This window comes from Diplotaxodon limnothrissa, linkage group LG3 (assembly GCF_057381915.1).
Source record: "Diplotaxodon limnothrissa isolate DT_005_m linkage group LG3, D_limnothrissa_male_GT1.1, whole genome shotgun sequence".
In the NCBI taxonomy this organism is placed as follows: Eukaryota; Metazoa; Chordata; class Actinopteri; order Cichliformes; family Cichlidae; genus Diplotaxodon; species Diplotaxodon limnothrissa.
In genome coordinates, this window is record NC_140598.1 from 23,006,452 (window position 1) to 23,026,360 (window position 19,909).

A 19,909-nucleotide genomic window follows, 5' to 3' on the forward strand; every position below is an offset into this window, starting at 1 on the left:
TGCTTTGAGGTAGGAGCCAAAAAGGGTGTAGTTTGTGGGTGTGATCACCCGTGTGTACACCTGTGAGCATGGACGCGCTTGTTTTTTTAAAAGGTTCCTTCATGTAATGATCTGCTAGAGGGTGTGGGGGGGCCACAGCCCCGTCCTCCAGGGCATGAAGCAGGTATGGAGGAGATCAAAACTCCAGACATCCAGAGGCCCCCAGAACACAAGAGACCAAGGAAGACCAACAGAGGGGCAGCCGCGCCACTGTCCCAGTAAGAGCTGAGGAGAGTCCCAGATGAGGGTTCACTCAGCAGCCGCGGAGCAGAAGCCAGGGGGAGTTGCAGTGACGTGCCCGTGAGCTCCGCCGGCAGCCAGCCGTGCCTGAGTGACCGAGCCCCAGGCCGAGAGGCCGGGGGCACCCCACCTCCGAAGTGGCCCGAGCGAGCCCCAGGCTCCAGGCACCGATAAGCGGCCGCCAAGGAGTGAGCCGGTGTGTACCTGGACGCCCATCCCCGGACACAAAGAACCACCAACGCACCGATGTCTGAGGGAGTCCGCCACTGGCAGGGGAAGTGGGACATCTCAGGCCCTCCAAACCTTGGAGGGCCTGAGATGTCCCCAGAGAGGTGGCGCCTGACACCCAACCTGACATATAGACACAGAAATACAGGCACACACAGATACAAACGTCCATTCCCACCCTCATGCGCTCATATGCACTTACTCCACACTCAACCAACGTGGAGACAGACATAAAGAGACGCTGTACACACGATCACACTCCCCAAGCGTACTCTACGAACCGGGTCTAGGTACCCTTGCTCCTGGAGGGGGGAACTGCACCCAGACCCAGGTGGTGTTACCCTTTTCCCTGCGGTGGGGAGAGGCAGACCGCCCCGACTCCGCAGCAGCAGGGAGGCCCCACACGGCCAACTCCTCCTCCTAGCCCCCCCGCTCCAGCAGGCCGCAGAGAATGAGGGTGAGAGAAGATTCCAAACCTCCCTCCACCCGCTCATTGTAGTGTTGATGCATGTGTGTTCTAAGGTGCATTTAAAACCCAGGAGGGCATGGAGCTACCTGCCAGAGAGCAGCAGGTAAGCGCATGGTCCCTCTTGCTAGCCCTCAATGTCTACGTGTATTTAAAATTGAGAGGTGGGCAACGACGCCAGGGGTGAGGTGTACACCCTGATGGTACTTTGGATTCCATGTATCGTGCCCACCCCCAAGATCCTATATGTATGTGTAATGAGAGTGTGAGTAATGTGAATGTCTAAGTTGTGGGATAAAATTGAGGCAGAGGCAGCCAGAAGGGGACAGAGGGGGGGGGGGCGTAGCCTCCTCTGCACCCTGGTGACATACCCCTACTCCAAGGTCCTGCATGTGTGGGTGGTTGTGGTGGAGCGGGAAGGGGGAGGCAGCTGGAGATGGGGAGGGAAGGAAGGGAGGGGCAAGTGACCCCTCCCTGGGGCCAGCTCCCCCGCTGACCCCAGTAGGCACCCCCATACTCCGCGACCCGCCAGGGAAAGGGGGCCCAGGCCCATCCAGACCGGGGCCCAGTGCAGCAGCGCCTCCCGGCCCCACAGAGCCCGGGACAGTCCACCCAACCCCACCACAGAGAAAACTGCACCCACCCCACCATCCACTCATCTTCCAGACTACATAAGGCAATAAACACCCAGGCTGAGATCTTCCTCCACCTCTCCTGTACCTCCCCCTCCTGCAGAGAGAGTTCCTGAGGAGAGGAAAGCTCCTGCAACGTGTGACAATCTCCCCCACCAGTTGAAGAGCCACTCTATATTTCCACCATGCATTGTCTGTGTTATCTCTCATGCTTAGTCAGTTCTGTCTTTGTGGTTTAATTAGAGTTACTTTGCTTTGCTTTGACATTCCCATGTCCGGTGTGCATCATATTCAGGTTTCTTTGACTGTTTTGTTAGTTACATCATGTTCAGCTGTGTTGCCTTCTGTGGTTTGTTCCCTCTTTGTGTGTATTTATGCCTGTGTCTCTCTCTGTCCTGCGCCGTGATCTCCCTCATTCTCCAGCTGTGTGTTTTTCTTGCTAGTTTAAGTTTCTAGTCTGCCCCTGTTTGGTTTTTGGATTACTACATCCAGCAATAAAGCTGTGTTTTTGAGTTACGTTCTGCCTATGAGTCTGCATTTTGGGTTTAATCTTTCCTTCTTTGCACTGCTGCAAAACTATACTCAACTCTTATAATAATTCTATTTTATCAGCTGCCAACCACAACCGTGTGGGCGGGACAAGGTTGTTGTTGGTTTACAGTTAAATGGTATTCTTCTACCTAGGGATGGGTATCGTTTAGGTTTTATCCGATACCGGTGCCAAACCGGTACTTTTGAAACGGTGCTGGTGCTTAAACGGTGCTCGAACCGGTGCTCGAACCGGTGCATAAAGAATGGAGAACACAAAATTGGTCCAAAAACGTCTCATGTTCAGCTGTTTTTTTGTAAAAAGATAACAATGTTAGCCTTTTCTGCAGCTATAGGGCATATATGGTATCATTCTTGGCTGGAAGCAGTGCTTAACCAATGGAAAAAACACAAACTTTTTCCAAAAACCTCTCATGTTCAGCTGTTTCCCAGTTTTTCTTTGGTCATTTTAGCCTTTTTGGCCAGGGTGAAGGGAGTATCTGCCATCAAACAAGAAGACAGCTGCATGTAACTACAGCGGTGTTTGCTAGTTCACCTTACATGCATTAATGTAATAACATGGTTAGCCTACTCAACGTAAATTACACACGAACAACATTAAGCTACTCACGCAGAGAAGAACGGCTGCTGCTGCATCATCATCCGTTATCATTTCTGCTACACTGGCAGGGCTAGGGGCCAGGACTCTCCTCTTTGTGTTTTTGGGGATGTTGCTAACTCCGGGTCCGATAACAGGCACCACACCCGCAGTAGATGTGCACAGTGTGAGGTCTCGCAGCAAGCTATCAAATACGGCGCATTTCTCGGCTTTAAAAAAAACCGCTATGCGTCGCCAGGTGTTTCATCGGATTTGAGGTTTTACCTCCTTTGACAGTATCACAGTATCAGCTTAAAGCACTTGTTGCTGCTGAGTTTGCATCTTTTGCTGTGAAGTACAGCCAGACTTTTGACTCTTCACCTTGGGCATTTTTAATCTGTAGCTCTGCACTAAAAGAACGTACGTACCTGGGCCCGCCTACTATCCTTGGAAACGTAAAATGATTGGCTAGAATTCAAAGTGTGTGACATCTCAGGGGGGAAAAAAGCACCGAAATAAAGCACCGAAATGTGCGCTGCTTTTCGATCTGGTTACTACCGTTTATGTCAGAACCGGTGCCATAATGGCATCCCTACCCATCCCTACTTCTACCTCTGGATTAGCCCCAACAGTGTTCACTGGAACTTTCCGCGGTCTTGAAACTGTTCTGTAGCCCATGCGAGTAGCATGTTTTTCAAAAATAAGGTTACACAGGTCCTGAGAGAGTTTATTGGTTTTAACAATCATGAGGTGTTTACATCTGTTTAAGTGTACAATGAAAAATCTGAAAGAGTAAATGTAGCTTTTAACGAGCGTCTTCACTTAAACAACAGCTAATGAAAAAAGAAATCAGCATAAAACATGAGCGGAGTGAGCTAGCCTCAACGTGGGACTCATAAAACAAAAAATAATATAATAAATCCAGAGATTCAGCATCATTTCATATATGCTTCTGATGATATATATAAATTTGGATGTAAAATTCATATATTTTTGAAAGATTTCTTTTTGCCATGATAATATGGTGTAGTAGTGTCACAGAGAGGTGTAAATTTCTAAACATATGCAACATGACATTGTTATCATAAAGTGCTGAATTTCATTTAAGGATCCAAATATAGGCAGTCCTAAGGTCCCAGCAGACAATGTTCTCCCCGGTGATGGAATAAAGTATGATGCCCAGGTGTCAGTGAAAAAGAGGATTTTCAGCATGTCACTGCAGGTTATAGCATTACCGTTACTGTACATTGCTTTAGCAATTTCCAGCAGCTCTATGGTCATCTTTCCTGTTTTGGAAAAACACCCACCATTAACAGCAGAACAACACAATTTACCGCAAAGAGGCATAAAGACACTTATACATTATCACAGTCAATACACACTCTTATCAGCTTTGTGCTGAGAAATGTCACTTAAGTGTCTGACGTCAGTGCAGTGGAAACTGCAGAAGGAAGTAGTTGCTGTGGTTTTACATACGCAACATGCAAACAAGCAAAAACATACAGTCTTGACATTCAGTCACCTGTGCTTCATATTGTGCTTTATATTGTAAGATACAGAGCCTACAGTAATGCAGAGAAAACGCCAACCATCAGACAACTCCCATTGAGCAACCACTTGGTGACAGTGGGAAGGAAAAACTTAACAGGAAGTAACCGTTGGCAGAACCAGGCTCAGAAAGACCATATTATTGAAATAATAAAAGTAGCAATTTTTTCTATATCATCAAAAGCCGCAAAGACAATTTTGCAATTTTAAAATTTAAAGCTGTTTTTTTAAAAACAGAACAAGTTTTCAGAAACAACTCGAGATTTTGTATTTGTTTTTTATTAATTTGATCATTAGACTGATTAAGCTTCAGATTAATGAGTTTCAGATTCAGCTACTTAGCTAATAGGTGAAAGCTAGCAACATAAACTGGTGGTATCTGTGTGGGGGTGGGTTTGTGCTCAGTTTAGACTCATTAAGATATCTCAGCAGAACCTATTGTGGCTCATGAGAACTTGGAAAACATGACTCATGACATGGTTTCACTGATCTAATCTGACTCTAAAATCAAATATAACTCTTTGTATTTCAAAAAAGTAGAAATTTGCATAATAACTCATGGATTTAACTCTACAATTTCCACCTCTTTCCTGCTGCTCTCACTCTCCTGGGTTGCTTGTGTTGTCATTCTTGACCCCATGCTAAAGTTCACCTGAGCTCGAAACGTCTTACAGAGGAAAAAGTAAACAAGAGGGTCCAGACAAACATTTAAAACTGATAAGATAGTGGTCACTTCCTTCAAGTAGTACAATAGCTGACCCACAGAGCAGCTGGTCCACAAAAAGGTATAGGGAAGACGAGCCAGGTGGTAGGGAACAAAACAAAGACAGAAGATGCTGACCAGCACCAACATGTTCCTGCGAGACTTCACCAGCTTGTCAGTGCTGAAGGAGGCCAGCTGGCTTTGCTGTGCCTGCAACACCCTGCGGGAGGTGCTGTAGTAGAAGAAGACCAGGGATATGAAGACTAAGAGGAAGATGATGGTGCAACTGATTTGAAATGTTTTATGAAGGATGCTGAATGACGTACTGAACAGGGGCCCACAGTAGCCAGGGTCAGAGGTCAGAGGTTTGTGAGTAATGAAAAACATAATGTTGTAGGTGATTGTTGGAGCCAGGAGAAAAACCCAGGTGACCGTGGAGACGATGTGGGCAGTTCGTACTGTCTGCAGGATGTGAGTTCCTGAAGGATGGATGATTGTCAGATACCTGCGGAGAGAAGAGAAAGGAGGCGGTAGACAGCTTCAATCATTAGTAAAAGTGGTGCAGATATGTTTTTACTGTTGAGGTGAAAGGAGTTGTTGGTGCTTTAGTCAGGAGCACAGAATATGTAGTTCAGCCACTAATCTAGTTTAAACATTGTCATGAATTCAAGTCTGAAATCAGTAAAAGTTCCTTACCTGTCGGCAGCGATGTATCCCATGAATATAATGCTGGCGTACATGTTGAGGTACAGGGAAGTAGCTCCAAAGCTGCAGTAGAGCTCCCAAAATATAACAGACCTGCTGGCATAATCAGTGACACGCATTGGCAAAGAGACGCACAGCAGGAAGTCAGCAGCTGTCAGGTTCTTCAGGTAGACCATCAAGCTCCTCGATGCCTGCTGCTGAGCTTGGCAACAGTAAAACTTTATGATGAAGCCATTGAGGAGTAAACCCACCTGATGAGACAGAGACAGAAGAGATCCTGTTTGTGTGGAATCTGAACCAGGTGAGGGGAATCCTTAATCCATAATCTGAAGATTTAAAACGTACCAGAAACACTAGACTGTAGGCCAGCATAAAGAAAGGGTTGACTGATGGGACAACCAGATCACACGTCCGGTTGACAGATGAAGTCACAGGTTTTAGGTCATCCATGTTTCTGGAGCTGTAAAAAAAGTCCCAGCCACAGATATATTTGTTTTTGGAGCAAATTTAAAAGAAAAGTTTTTTCCCTTTAAATTGCTTTACTTTTCTACTGTCTTATCATGTTCATACAATTCATTTCACAACTGTTGTCTGTGGCTGTTTTGTGATGGAATTTAATTTAATTAATAAAGCACCAAATTTAAACAGTCGCCTCAAGCTGTGTTGTGTTGTATGAGATGGCCCTGCCTGTCCTGTGATGCACCTGTACTGTCTCAATCAATCAGTTGATCAATCAATCATCTCCTCTCATGAGTCTTATTAGGTGTAATTATCCTTTAAATACAGTCTGAGAAGGAGGAGTGGGAATAATCCTCCCCTGAAGCTTATTACTGACTTACGGCTCTGTGAAGTACTATTGGCTTCTGACACGCAAACACCAGCTTTGTTTTAATTCATTATTACACACAAAAGTCCCTCCACTCAGTGTCTAAAACACAGGACAGGAAAATAAGCGCAATAACTCAGCAACATGAATCAGTAACAAAAGAGAAACCATGGACTGATTCATGATCAGCATAACGGACAAAAAAAACTGTTTATGCAGTTTTCAGCTTAGAGCAGGAAAAACTGCTCGTGTCATTATGCCCTCTTGAAGATAAGGAAACACGCACTTGTAGCGTGAAGTCTGAGTTATTCCCCGTTTCTCTTTGTTGCTAAACTGGCGCAACGCATTTCACATGTGGAAAAAAGACAATTTTCTGTTGAGTTGTAATTTAGAAAACTTAGAAAACTTAGAAAAAAATTAGAAAACTCAACAAAACCATCCCCACCAGCTGCACCATCATCTTTCTGTTCTTCTACTACAGCACTTCATACAGACTGCTGCTGCTGACACAGCAGAGCCATTTGGCCTCTTCTGCCTGTTGAATCAGTGCCATAGATGAGCAAGAAAAAACCATATTCTCCTGCTGGATGCTCCTGACTGTGGCAGGTGGTGTTTTGTGGCTCAGCTGCACTGGAGGGATGGAGCATTTGGCTCAGCATCAGAGGTCAGGGCATGCTGTCCTACAAATCGGACCCCTTATCTCATCATCTCCATCTTACCAGTTAGATGTCTGTGAAGGTCCTCAGTCATCCAAGTCATCGTAGTCTAAGGAGCTTGGAAAGAAAAGCCTCTGGACTTCTTTAAGTTACTTGAAGACGTTTCACCTCTCATCCGAGAAGCTTCTTCAGTTCTAAGGGTCAAATGGTGGAGAGTCCCAGATTTAAACCCAGTGGGAGTTTCCCCCCAAAGAGGGACAAAGGACCCCCTGATGATCATCTACCTAATCACATGAGCTGAGGTGTGAAAACAGGTGTGGGTCACAATCAGACAGGGTTTCTGGTGAGCTCATTGTGAAACCTGGCCCCACCCTATCATGTGATTTCCTGAGGTCAGATGGCCCAGGATGTGAGTGGGCGTTAAGGCGTCTGGGAAGGGATCTCAAAACTGGATTATAGATGGCAGACAGTTGGTGTCGTAAACCACCGCCTCTGTTCAAGGATACCAGTTAGACACCGCCCACTGGATTCCCTTGGTTGGGCCGGTGGACTCCACCAGAAACATGGCCTGTGTGTTTTGTTTATAGGAGTGAAAATGATAGAGAAAGGACATTTAATGAATTTAACGAGATTTATTAATCTCGTTTTCTTCTTTTTTTTAGGCTACTAGCCAGGTCTCTCTTCTAGGGATGGGTATCGTTTAGGTTTTATCCGATACCAGTGCCAAACCCATACTTTTGAAACGGTGCATTTCTCGGCTTTTAAAAAAACACTATACGTGTCAAGGTTTGTCATGAGATTCGAGGTGTTACCTCCTTTGCACAGTATCACCTTAAAGCACTTCTTGCAGGCAGTTGAGTTTGCATCTTTTGCTGTGAAGTACAGCCAGACTTCGCTTCGCCTTGGGCATTTTTAATCTGTAGCTCTGCTCTAAAAGAACGTGCGTACCTGGGCCCGCCGACTATCCTTGGAAAGGTAACGTGATTGGCTAGAATCCAAAGTGTGTGACATCTCAGGAAAAAAAAAGCACCGAAATCAAGCACCGAAATCAAGCACCGAAATGTGCGCTGCTTTTCGATCTGGTTACCCATCCCTACTCTCTACTGCCATGGAAGACTGCATGAAGAATGCAATTAAAAGGAAATTGTAAACATCCTGAGCATCAAATAAACTCATACATTCAAAAAATATTTCAAATTTCACCAAAACCACAGGGTCTCAAGAAAACCGGAAAATAATAAATATCCTTTCAACTCCGCTAATCCAATTTAAACAGTGAACGTCACCTCCTCTATACCTCCTACCACAGTGGATTTTTTCCTTCCCACAAATTGGTTCCTCTTCTGAGGACTAAACTATGAAAAAAAACAATAATGATGAAACTTTCCCAACACAAAAGTCCAAGCAGACTTCTTGTTTTCTCTTTTACTCACCACAGTATTGAGTCCAGTCAGACCGGCGATTCCACCTGGATTTGCTCTATGATCCTACAGGTGGTGAAACTAACACTATAAAAGACATATTCTCAAAATCCCAGTTCTTCATTTAAACGAAAGCGAATCAAAACGGCAGCAGAAAACGGGAAGTCTCTGGACTGGCCTCCTTCATGACAGTCCGAGGTTTCAGACTTTCAATACACTTCCTGTGTTGGCAACATTGACGTATAATTCATAAATCATAAAATTTCAGCAGAAATCCACAGATTCTTCTTCATTGCGTTTCAGTTCACTAAAGATGACACGCTTTTTTTAAAGATCTATTTTTAGCGTGATGATTTGATGAAGAAGCTCTCGTTACTGAATACATGTAGTGTTATTGGTGGTCATTTCTGTGCTTGGCTGTTATAGATTATATTTTTTTTAGATTAGCTTAGTTTGTTTGGTTGTTGTTTGTTTGTTTCTTCTAAATGAATAAAACACTGGATACGATCATAAAGTGCTGAATATCATTCAGGGCCCAAGTGCAGGCAGTCCTAAGTTTCCAGCCGACATGGAGCCACCATTACTGAGTGAAAATGGTCCAAATTCTTTCAGCTCCAATAAGATTCTCAGTGTCAATGTTCTCCAAAATATTGCATTAAAGTTTAATGTCTGGGTGTCACTAAAAAAGAGGTGGTAGCAGTAGTGTTATTGTACAATGTACGTTAAAAGAAGACAGTTCTTATTCATGAAGCATCATGAAAAGTATTCTTTTCAACCTGTCAGCAGTTTCCAGCAACACTGTGTCATCTTTCCGTTGGTACATCATGTACGCTCTTATCACCTCTGTGCTGAGAAATGTCACTGATTCAGACATCACTTCAGTGGAAACAGGAGGAGGAAGTAGCTGCTGTGGTTTCACTCAAACATACAAAACCATAAAAACTGTTCGTGTTTTTAAAATACACTGTGAAATACAGAAATCTATTTTAAAAAATTGAATCTAAACAAGTGTCAAATAAGCAGTACAGAGTGATTGAATTCATGAACTCACTGAACATTCTGATGAGAACTAAACTAGAAGCTGCACCTGAGTTTTGGGAGGAAGCAGCTCAGCGTTAGACAAGAAAAGCAAATTAAAGTTCACAAAAGTGAAATCTAACATTTAAATGCTGTGAGTTTTAAATAAACCTTTATTAAATACGGTAAAATACTGAATGAATTTAGTGTGTGTGTGTGTGTGTGTGTGTGTGTGTGTGTGTTAAAGGTAACAGCCCTGCAATAAAACTTGAGAACCTGTAGTCGCATCAGAAACAGGACGCAATGACTGCAGAGTTAAAGTCAGTCTGTGTGACACAGATTAACGACACAATCCAGGTCACAAAGAACAACGCTCATTTTACTCTCATACAAACAGTAAAGAACAACAAGGTGATCATTTATCAGCTCCAGGATTTGGAAAAAACAACTGAAAGAAAGTAAATGCAATATAAATGTGTGATTGTTTACGCTACATGTTAGACTGAAGTGGAAAGAAGAAGGTTAAAACGAAGTCACGCCTGCAGTAGAGAGGTTCAGTTCTCACAGTGCATCTGGATGGTGTTCACAGCGCTTCACTTGCTCCACGTTTTGTCATGTTGCAGCCTCATTCCTGAATTGATTCATTTTCACTTCGAAAATATTACCAAGTGAAAAAGTTAGTTTTCAATTCTTGCAAATTAATTAACAATAAGACAAAAATATAACATGTCACCTTTCTTCCAATTAGCTGAAATAATCCAAAATAACTAATATTTACTTACTTACTGTTTATTAAGTCTCGATAAATTCTCATTGTTTTTCCAGTTAATAGACAAGTGACAACATTAAAACAGAGACGAAAGGCAGAACAGAGGTAGACAGAAGAAACAGCAAGTACTCTCTGTGTGTGCTTTAAGTGTGTGCACATTTCTGTGCAGAAAGCAGGGCCACCACCCATAGAGTGTTGCTTGGCCTCCAGAACAGCAGGGACAGCATGATTGTTTTTAATCAACTATATCATCGTTTTTTCAAAATGCGTCTCATGGAGCACATTATCATAATTTGGTCTATTACTTAACAATTTTCCCGTATGGCTGTGTTCACGATTGCATGCGTAGTCACTGAGCACCAAGTCAGGTGTGAGGTGGTTTTTGTTTGTGCTCATGAGCTTTCGTTTGCAGCTACTGAGAGTTGGAAGGATTGTAATGATCAGCAACTGATGACACAGCTTTGCAGCAAGGCCAGCTGATCAACCGACAGGACCATAGCTTCAGGAGCCATCATAAGATTAAAGATATACGGAGTTCAGTTGTTTACCGGGCTATGACAATGGCCTGAATGTCACTCCTCTACTGATGAAGACCTCTGCTGTTTGCAGAGCCTGCCCCAGAACTAGTTACATCTTTACCGAGCTGTTCTGATCTGTGGGCATGCCCTGTTATCCCACGATGGAGCTCAGGTCCATTCAGGCTGTGCCTGTGGTGGAGATGATTTTGTACATTTAACACTGCATTGTTTGTATAAATTTAAACGTACATTGGTTCTGTTTATTCATTTTAAAGCTACTGCCTATGTTTAGTGCACTTGTGCTGACTGTAGCCTCACATCGATCTCTGAGCTCAAATGAAACTTTATTTATAAAATATATGTCATTTTATTCTATGCTAAATCAGCCACATGTCTAATAGCTGAAAGCAGCAACAGCAACACAATACAAATGCAAATTTCTTCATTTTATAAAATGTTGGACTTTTTGACTCTCCTGGACATCTTTTTCACCTGCTCCCGAAAAGTCTTACAGATGAAAAAGTAAACAAGAGGGTCCAGGCAGACATTTGAAACTGATATCATGGGTGGTCACTTCCTTCAAGTAGTACAATACCCGACGTACAGAGCAGCTGGTCCACAGAAGTGTATAGGGAAGACAAACCAAGTGATAGGGCACGAAACAAAGACAGAAGATGCTGACCAGCACCAATATGTTCCTGCGAGACTTCAAAAAGCTTGTCAGCACAGGAGGAGGCCAGCTGACTCTGCTGTGCCTGCAACACCTTGCGGGAGGTGCTGTAGTAGAAGAAGACCGGGGATATGAAGACCACAAGGAAGATGATGGTGCAACTGGTATGAAATGTTTTATGAAGGACGCTGAATGATGTACTGAAGAGAGACTCACAGTAGCCAGAGTCAGAGGTCAGAGGTTTGTGAGTGATGAAAAACATAATGTTGTAGGTGATTGTTGGAGTCAGGAGAAAAACCCAGGTGACCGTGGAGACGATGTGGGCAGTTTGTACTGTCTGCAGGATCCTGAAGGAGGAACAATCTTCAGATATCTGCAGAGAGAAGTGAAAGGAGGCAGTTACACTTTCAATCATTAGTAAAAGTGGTGCATTTTTTTTTTTTACTATTAAGATCAAAAAAGTTGCTGATGTTTTAGGCAGGAGTACAGAATTTGCAGTTCAGCCATTAAACTGAGTCTGACCTCAGTAAAGGTTCCTTACCTGTTGGCAGCGATGTACCCCATGAATATGATGCTGGCGTAAATGTTTAGATACAGGGCAGAAGCTCCAAAGCTGCAGTAGTATCTGTGAACAATGCCAGAACTGCAGCCATAGTGGATTATTCGCAGTGGCAGAGCGAGGCATAGGAGGAAGTCAGCAGCTGTCAGGTTCTAGACCATCAAGCTGTTCGATACCTGCTGTCGAGCTTGGTGAAAGTAAAATCTCATGATGATGCCATTCAGGATTAAACCCACCTGAAGGGAAAAAAGACAGACAGAGAGGACATTGATATATGCACATAGAACTTTAAACCAATTTTTAACAGGGCACAATCGGAAAATTATAAACTTACCAGAAACACCAAACTGTAGACCATCATAAAAAAAGGGTTGACTGATGGAACAACCAGATCACAGGTCTGGTTAACAGATGAAGTCATATTTGTTGGGTCAACCATGCTTCCGTAGCTGAAAAATAAATACAATTCACAGAGAAACTTCACACGTTAAGAAGAGCTGCCATCTTTCATCTGATCGAAGTTGATGCATGTGTTTGGGGATAGTTATTATATTTCATCATTTTCACGGTTTTCTAAACACTCAGAAAGCTTTCAGTTAATCCAAAAGCGAAAGAGCATGGAGATTAAAGCTGTGCTGTATATAATGCATATTTTCCACACTATAAGGTGCACTTAAAATCCTTTAATTTTCTCAAAGATTGACAGTGTGCCTTATAATCCGGTGCGCCTTTTGTATGAATTCTGGTTGCGCCTACAGACCTCGGACCAATTTTATGTGGTACACAGCGCTCAAAAATCTGTCAAAAATGTTTTAGTATGACTTTGGTAAACTACGAAGATGCAACGCTTGATGGATTGTCACAGCTACAGTAGTCAGGAGCCTCGCGGAGTAATCCAAAACTCCGTTCACTTCAGCTCTTAAAGTCAAACAAATGCTGCAGCATGACTGAGAGTTAAAAACTGTCTAAATTCTTTTATCTTTAATAAAATGATCAGCTTTGCTGCTTTACCAGGTGCAACAATTAAGTTTAACATCCAGGCATCCATGAAGACAAAATTTATTACATTTCGTTTTCGTTTTCAGTTTTATTTGTCATATGCAAGTTAGCACAGGGTCGACATTGCAATGAAATGTGTTTGACAAGCAGCAGTCACTCAGCAGCATGATACAGTAGGAGAAAATATAATAAAATAAAATAAAATAATAAAGAAAATAGAAAAATAGTAAGGAGCAAAATATTAGAGAGACATAGTAAAAGAGAAAAGATGACTAAATATATATATATGTATCTATAAATATAAATATATGTACACTAGTGATTAAATAAGAAAATCTTTAAAAGAAATATGACGGGAGGGCAGATGGGATATTGCACAGGAATGAGCAGCAGAAAATTACAGTATTGCACTTTTAAATATAAATATCAATGACAATAAAGTGGAGTGACCAGTGCAGATTAAACAGAGTACTTGTGAAGCTCCAGGGTAGCTTCTGAGGGCTGTGTTGTGTGTGTGTAACTGTTGTGGTTGAGGTGTCGTATGGTTTGGTGGTAAAAACTGTTCTTGAGTCTTGTAGTCCGAGCAGACAGGCTCCTGTAACGTCTGCCAGATGGTAACAAGGAGAACAGCTGATGTGCTGGGTGGCTGTGGTCCTTGATGATGCTGTGTGCTTTACGGAGGCATCGCTAGAGATAAATGTCCTGAATGGCAGGAAGCCTCGTGCCAGTGATGTGCTCTGCTGCCTTCACCACCCTCTGTAGTGATTTACGGCTGCTGGCAGAGCAGCTTCCGTACCAAACTGTGATGCAGCTCGTCAGCAAGCTCTCAATTGCACACCTGTAAAAATTTGTGCAATTGGCGTTCATGCTAAACTTCCTCAGCCTCCTCAGGAAGTAAAGCCGCTGGCGAGCTTTCCTGATAGCAGTGTCTGTGTGAAGGGTCCAGGAGAAGTCCTCAGTGATGTTGACTCCAAGGAATTTGAAGCTGCTGACCCTTTCGACCTTGACACCGTTGATGTGGATGGGCTGGTGTTCTCTGACTGGTCGTTTCCGGTAGTCCACTATCATCTCTCTAGTTTTGCCGATGTTGAGAGTCAGGTTATTTTCCAGGCGCCACTCATACAGCGCCATCACCTCCTCTCTATAGGCCGTCTCATCATTGTCTGTAGTGAGGCCTATGATGGTTGTGTTATCCGCAAACTTGATGATGATGTTGGACTCTTGTTTAGCAACACAGTCGTGTGTGAACAGGGAATATAGGAGGGGGCTAAGCACACAACCCTGTGGCGTACCTGTGTTTAGGATGAGTGATGAGGAGGTGTGCTTACCAACTCTCACCACCTGGGGCCTGTTTGTGAGGAAGTTTAGAATCCATCTGCAGATCGGTGTTCCCAGCCCAAGGTCGACGAGCTTCGTGGCAAGTTTTGAGGGGATGATGGTGTTAAATGCCGAGCTGTAGTCGATGAAGAGCATCCTTGCATATGCATTCCCTTTCTCCAGGTGAGTGAGGGTGGTGTGCGTTGCCAGGGCGATGGCATCCTCTGTGGCTCTGTTTGTCCGATAGGCAAACTGAAGAGGGTCCAGTGTGTCAGGGAGGGAGGAGCAGATATGACCTTTGACCAGCCGCTCCAGGCACTTCATGATGACGGATGTCAGTGCAACAGGAAGGTAGTCATTCAGACAGGAGACCACTGATTTTTTGGGAACATGAATGATGGTGGATGCTTTGAGGGACGTGGGGACCACTGACTGCCTCAGGGAGAGGTTGAAGATGTTGGTGAACACCTCTGCCAGCTCGTCTGCACGCACTCTGAGTAGCCGGCCTGGGATGCCGTCTGGTCCTGGAGCTTTGTGAGGATTTACCTTTTTAAAGGTCTATCTCACAGCTTCTGTTTTCAGAGTTAGAGTTGCAGCCTCACTGACCTCCTGAGGGTAGAGGATCTGCTCTCTGTTGTCTGCATCAAAACGAGCATAGAAGTTGTTAAGCTCGTCTGCAAGAGATGCAGTGGGCTGAACACTGACTGTGTTGACCTTCTTGTAGTCAGTGATGCAGCGCAGTCCATTCCACAGTCGCCTGGTGTCAAAGCTGGACTCCATTTTGTCCCTGTAGTCCTTTCTGGCCTTTTTTATGGACTTTCGGAGGTCGTACCTGGCTGCTTTATATGCATCAGCATCCCCGGAGTTAAAGGCAGAGGTCCGCACTTTTAGCTTGGCGCGAACATCTTTATTTACCCAGGGTTTCTGATTTGGATATATGCGGACAGTGGTTTTTGTGATGGTATCATCCATGCACTTTCCAATAAATCCAATGACAGAGTCTGTGAGTTCATTGATGTTGCCATCAGCTGCATGCACAAATATCTGCCAGTCAGTTGTGTCAAAGCAGTCCTGCAGGACCTCCTCAGCCTCACTGTCCCATTTGTAAATAACCCTGGAAGCTGGTTTTTCCTGTTTCAGTCTTTGTCTGTATGCAGGCAGCAGCAGTATGGAACAATGGTCTGCCTTACCAAAAGCTGGGCGGGGGAGGGGTTTGTAGCACTCTTTGAATGGAGTGTAACAGTGGTCCAATGTTTGATCACATCTTGTGGGGAAGGAGATGTGCTGATAGTATTTGGGGAGAACCTTCTTCATGTTGGCTCTGTTGAAGTCTCCCAGCACAATAAAGGCAGCTTCTGGATTTTTGTTTTCAAGTCCAGTAATGATGTCATACAGTTTGTCCATAGCAGTAGCTTTATCAGCGTGTGGGGGAATGTAAACAGCTGAGAGGAGAACTGAGCTGAACTCCCTCGGGAGGTAAAAAGGCCTGACTTTAACGGTCAGCAGCTCGAGACTCTGAGAGCAGTAAGTTTTTAAGATACACACATCTCTAGCCCACAAGGATTAGAAGTTAGCAGGAAGTTAGCTCGCCAGCTTCCATCTAAAGATAATATACCATGTTCTGGATGAGAGATTTCTGAAAACATGCAAACGTACAGCTCTGCTATCACTTAAATAAACCAACATAAATAAATACAGAAAGCTAAACAGCTGTGGGCAGCACGGTGGTTAGCACCGTTGCTGCACAGCAAGAAGGTCCTTAATTCGTTTTCACCATCAGGCCGGGGTCTTTCTGTGTGGAGTTTGCATGTTCTCCCCGTGTTTGCGTGGGTTCTCTCCGGGTACTCTGGCTTCCTCCCACCGTCCAAAGACATGCAGCTTGTGGGGATAGGTTAATTGATTAATACAAATTGCCCATAGGTGTGGATCTGTGAGTGAATGTGAGCGCGAATGGTTGTCTGTCTCTATGTGTTAGTGTAACGGAGCGGAAGGCTGGTTTTACTTCCACAGTGGGTTTTGTGTGAAGGAAGAAAATCTTCCTCCAACCGGATTGAGCAGTGGAGCCGCCAAGGGAAAGCACACATTAAAAACTGTATAATTAAAATATAATTTATTATATTTAATTAAAACAACCCTGGCCAAGGGGTAACACAATAAAAATCAATAAAACACAACATTAAAAGTCCAGTGGCATCCGCCACGGTATAAGAGTCACAAAGAGCTAAGAAATCCAGCGAAGTGGTGTAAAAGGGAAACCCAGCGGAGTCCTCGCCTTCCTCCCCGCATTCCGCGTCCTGGTACGCTGAAGAAAGGGAGGGAGCGGCAGTCACTATTCTTTTCAGGCAGTTTTCATTCGTAAAAAGGGGATAAGTTGAAGACTTACCCCGGGTGGGCAGAGCTCTCAACTCCGCCCGCCGCTTCTTTAAAACTGCAAATCGGCACCAGCTGTCTCGCCGCCTCTGCTCTCCCGCAGTGCACAAGCTGGGCTCTTGTTACTACTGCCGTCCGACTGTTCGCTCCGCGTCCCTAGTCGCTGGTGCTGTATCCTCTCCCCGGAACGCCAAGCACCAACCGGTCTTATGTGTCACTCTTTTCGTGTCGCTCTCAAACCTCATGTCAGGCCTCATGTCCCACGCCATGTGTCACGCCTCTGTGACTTCACCCTGAAGCCTCACGTCAGGCCTCATCTCCTAAGCCTCCGTGTCACTCCAGGCTCTCGTGGGTTCCCGTGACACTCATGGGTGCCTTCATGCTTCGGTCCTCTCTTGCCTCTCGGTCGAACTCCTTCCTGTGGTCTGTCAGGCCCTCTTATTGGCCTCTCTGGGATCTCTCGCAGGTGTGATCAGTTTATTATCAGGTAGGGGCGGAGTCTTTCCAGGACAAGTCACCAAATAAATACCATTAAAACATGCAGTAAAACTCATAAAAATAACCCAATGTACAATATTAAAACATTAAAAAGATAAAACACAACAAAAACATGCACAGTAAAAAAAACTTGGATAACTTGTCCCTTTCCACCCCGTGACATTAGCCCTGCAACAGACTGGCGACCTGTCCAGGGTCAACCCCACCTCTCGCCCTATGACAGCTGGGATAGGCTCCAGCACCCCCTGCGACCCTGAAAAGGATAAGCAGAAGCGAATGGATGGATAATCAGCTGTGACGTTTGTAGGGTTACTGAAGTTGGACTAGCTGGTATATAATGATGTGCTACGTGATCACTGTCATGGACCGCCGGGGCGGACCGTGTGGAGTGAGTAGAGGACCCAAGAGCAAACAGAGGTGAGGACACAAAACTGGACTTAACAAAAGGCGAGCCTTTATTTAGGGCCAAAAACTCATGGAAAAAAACAACCAAGTAATTGAGGGAAGACCTGAACATAGACTGGGAAACTATGACTCTACTGAGATTTAGACTATGACTAAACAAAATACAAACTATGGCTGGGAAACTATGACGAGGGGTAGGGGAGATAACACAGACGACGCGACACTGAACACAGCAAGACTGAGGACTAAATACACACATGAGGTGATCAGGGGAAGTGGAGACACATGAGGGGGAACAGCTGATACACATGAACCTAATGACAGGACAGGGAGAGTGAAAACTACATATACTGACATTGAATACAGACTTTCAAAGTAAAACAGGAAACATGGAGACTAGACATGAACCAAACATAACCACACAGACATGACGCATGAACCAGGGAGACTTAGTACAGGGGGAGATGACATAAACAACTAAGAAACAGGACTACACAGTAATCTAGAAATTAACTAGGTGAACTAAGCTAAGGCACAAATAAATACAAAAGATGCATAAACTCAAACACTGGGTCGCTCGACCCAGGACCATGACAATCACTAGCAAACATAAACACAGTGAAGATGCCACTACATGGGAATAGAGCAGCTGTGAGAGAGTTCAACATTAATGAATCAATGGTACAGAAGGGGAGGAAGCAAGAAGCAAGAAGAATGAGTTGAGTAAAGTTTGACTGACTGACTGTTTTGTTTCCCTTGTAGAGCAAAATTTAGTATTTTGGTATAGACCACCCAAAATGTGATGTCCACATATGTGGACAGCATGTCCTAGGAGGTTAATAAGCCTTGATGAAAGCAGACCCATTCATCGACGGTGCTGCTTATGGTCAGAAAAATATGGTAATAAAATCCTAAACAAGATGTCTTGATGCATACTCAGTCATGCAGGTAAGTAGATCCCAAAAGGTTGATTGTGTTCATCTGAACGCAGCATTTTCAGTGGGAGAAAAGTTTCATAACTCTTCCAAGTGACTTCTTCAGTCTCAGGTGACTAGGGATGGGTATTGATAAGATTTTCACGATTCCGATTCTATTTTCAATTCTGTTTAACGTTTCGATTCTTTATCGATTCTTTTTAAAAAAGGAGAATACTAAGGTCGATTATCTTAGAACTTTGTTTTATATCTTCTCTTTGAACAAGATATAAATTTAGGAGTAACATGGCCTTGCAAACCCAGCAGTGAGATCTTAAGAGATCCACAGCCTACGGCTCTTCAATGGGGTGTCACAGGGTCCCCAGGAAAAAAAATTGTAAATGTAAAATAATAAAATAAATATTCTTCTGTAGCAATAACAAAGTATAACATAAATTATTCTGTAGCAATTACACCAGAACATCCAGTAATGTCCCTGCCTACAATTAAACACATTCACTTATCGAAAATCAGGGGGACATCTGCTGTGGCAAATGGGTTCAAGCCTTTTACCACAAACTTAGTCACTGCTCGGTGACATTCGTCTATCCTGGCCTGAAAGGAGACGCTACCGGTAGACTGCAGCGAGAACTGCCAGCATCTGAGCCAGCCAGACTCTGTCTCTCTCATCATGGTCACTAAATGCACAGTAATGGCAGGTTTTGTAATAAGGCAGATCGCGCTAACATAATATGCACTGTTAGTTGATTATTTACCTGCCACATTAACAGGAGAAGACGTGCAAACGTTACCGCTGCTGCTGTTGAGATGCACGAGTCCGGAGCGGAATTAAAAACACGACATTCATTTAAGGTCATCACATGTTTTGTGAGCAAATGCTTTTGCATATTCGTAGTGTTTCCTCCAATAAATGAAATATCTACTTTGCAAGTATTGCAAGTTGCCCTCTTGTCATCCGTTCTCGTAAAGTATAATCAAACTTTTGAGCGTTTGAGCCGCCATCTTTCCTGTCAGGTACATGACGCTCCGCAACGTGGTGACGTCATTCGGGGCGACTGGAATCGATAAGGGAATTGTTTGCAAAAATGGCAAACAATTCCAAGTAATTGAAACAGTGGGAACCGGTTCTCAGCAAGAACCGGGTTTCGATACCCATCTCTACAGGTGACTGCAGGTTTCTCCAACCTTATAAACAGTACATTTGCATAATGACTGAGACTACCATTACTGAATAAGCAATGGGCTCTAAGGTCAGTTCCTTG

The 19,909-nt window shown here is 44.0% G+C and overlaps 1 protein-coding gene and 1 pseudogene across 1 annotated transcript; both read right to left on the reverse strand.

Annotated features, from left to right (window-relative positions):
- Window positions 1–4,835: 4,835 nt before the first annotated feature.
- Window positions 4,836–6,137, reverse strand: LOC146634999 (P2Y purinoceptor 14-like). Its single transcript, XM_085350007.1, has 3 exons — window positions 6,033–6,137; window positions 5,679–5,938; window positions 4,836–5,487 (listed from the first exon to the last, which is right to left on the reverse strand). The coding sequence occupies exons 1-3, from the start codon at window positions 6,135–6,137 to the stop codon at window positions 4,836–4,838; spliced, it is 1,017 nt and encodes a 338-aa protein (XP_085206133.1).
- A 5,204-nt stretch (window positions 6,138–11,341) lies between these two features.
- Window positions 11,342–12,562, reverse strand: LOC146635000 (P2Y purinoceptor 14-like; annotated as a pseudogene).
- Between the last annotated feature and the right edge of the window lie 7,347 nt (window positions 12,563–19,909).